This window comes from Phoca vitulina, unplaced genomic scaffold, assembly GCF_004348235.1.
Source record: "Phoca vitulina isolate PV1807 unplaced genomic scaffold, GSC_HSeal_1.0 scaffold20, whole genome shotgun sequence".
Taxonomy (NCBI): Eukaryota; Metazoa; Chordata; class Mammalia; order Carnivora; family Phocidae; genus Phoca; species Phoca vitulina.
In genome coordinates this window covers 1910377-1912017 of record NW_022589723.1, presented here as the reverse complement: position 1 = coordinate 1912017, position 1641 = coordinate 1910377, and the positions used below count along the sequence as shown (strand labels likewise).

Below are 1641 nucleotides of genomic sequence, written 5' to 3'. Positions count from 1 at the left end.
CATAGTTGATTTTGTTCTTTTCTAAGTTAAGCTAAAATTGAAATAGGAATTAAAAAACTAGAATTTATTGATTTTGATTTATGTAAAGTTCATTTTATGTATTAAATCCATAAGTTTACTATGGGATATATTTATCATTTTTGAGGTATTCATTTATAATTGAGAATAAACACAATTATCAGGTCCCAGAAAATGTCACCCAGAAAATGGTATTTGAATGTTAAGTTTATTCCTACGAATCAGCTCAGTTTTCTGTTCTCATCACTCTTCATGATGGAAGTAGGTGAAGTCAATTTATTCTCTGTGGTTAGCAAAATAAATTATGTCACCTCTGACTCAACAATTTCTACAGGTAGACTTTTGTTGAACTATTTCTCCAAATGGTAGTTCTTACCATAGTAATGATGACAGTCATGTGAGTTGCAATGTTCTTGGTGAGCCTGAAGCATGTTTTATGTAGATCTGCTCCATTCATTTTGAGATCCCATGAGGACCCACAATCCGTTTACACAGTCTTCTCATGGCCACTCTCATGTCTTTGTTTCTTAATGTATAGATGGCAGGATTCAAGACGGGGGTGATAGCAAAGTCAACAATGAACAAGTACTTATCCAGTGATGTTGTAGGGAAAGGCCACACATAGAGAAACATACATGGCATAAAAAACAAAATCACTACAGTGATGTGAGCTGACAATGTGACAAATGCTTTGGACAAGTCCCCCGAAGAACGTTTCCAGACAGTGACCAAAATGAAGATATAGGATATAATTAAAGAGAAGAAGGTAGCCATGGATATAAACCCACTGTTAGCAATGATTACAAACTCTAGCTTGTATGTGTCTATACAAGCAAGTTTCATGACCCAAGGAAAATCACAGTAAAAACTATCTACTTCATTAGGGCCACAAAAGGGCAAGTTTATGACAAAAACAAACTGAGATACAGCATGGATTATCCCCACTATCCAGGCAGCCACTAATAAGGAAACACACATTTTGGGGCTCATGATGGTCAGGTAGTGGAGAGGCTTACAGATTGCAGTGTACCGGTCATAGGCCATGGCTATGAGCAGCACCATCTCACCTCCACCCATGACATGAATAAAAAATATCTGTATCATGCATTTTGGAAAGGAAATGATGTTGCGGTCGGTGAAAAGATCAGAGATTGTCTTGGGCACTGTGGTAGATGACAGACCTAGATCAAGTAGAGAGAGGTTGGCCAATAGGAAGTACATGGGGGAGTGTAAATGAGAGTCAGTAATTACCGTGAGCACAATGAAGAGGTTTCCCAGGATAATTCCCATGTAGAACACAGAGAAGAACCAAAAGAGAAAACGATGCATCTCCCATGAATTTGAAAGTCCAATCAATACAAATTCAGATACCACAGAGTCATTTGTTGTATCCATTGGCTCAATCAGTAGAGAAGATGCTGAAGTATTCTGAAGGTAGAAAATAAGGAAGAATTGAGAAATATGAGTACTGAACATTGATGTGTTGTTTGCCCATCATTGCTTTTGTGGGAACTATGTTGCAAATGCCAAAATGTGAAGTTGGAAAACATACAGAGAGGGCGGGTGAAAGGAAGATAAATGAATAGGAGAAATGAAATAATCAAAAGATTAGAGAGAGAAGGA

The 1641-nt window shown here is 37.5% G+C and overlaps 1 protein-coding gene across 1 annotated transcript; it reads right to left on the bottom strand.

The window, feature by feature from the left end:
- Positions 1-471: 471 nt before the first annotated feature.
- Positions 472-1413, bottom strand: LOC116640476 (olfactory receptor 4F6-like). Its single transcript, XM_032417522.1, has one exon. It carries the CDS (start codon positions 1411-1413, stop codon positions 472-474), a length of 942 nt encoding a protein of 313 aa, XP_032273413.1.
- Positions 1414-1641: the final 228 nt, after the last annotated feature.

Bases quoted from the DNA above. Each gene is read 5' to 3' on its own strand.
- LOC116640476 (XM_032417522.1), bottom strand. From the start codon at position 1,413: ATGGATACAACAAATGACTCTGTGGTATCTGAATTTGTATTGATTGGA.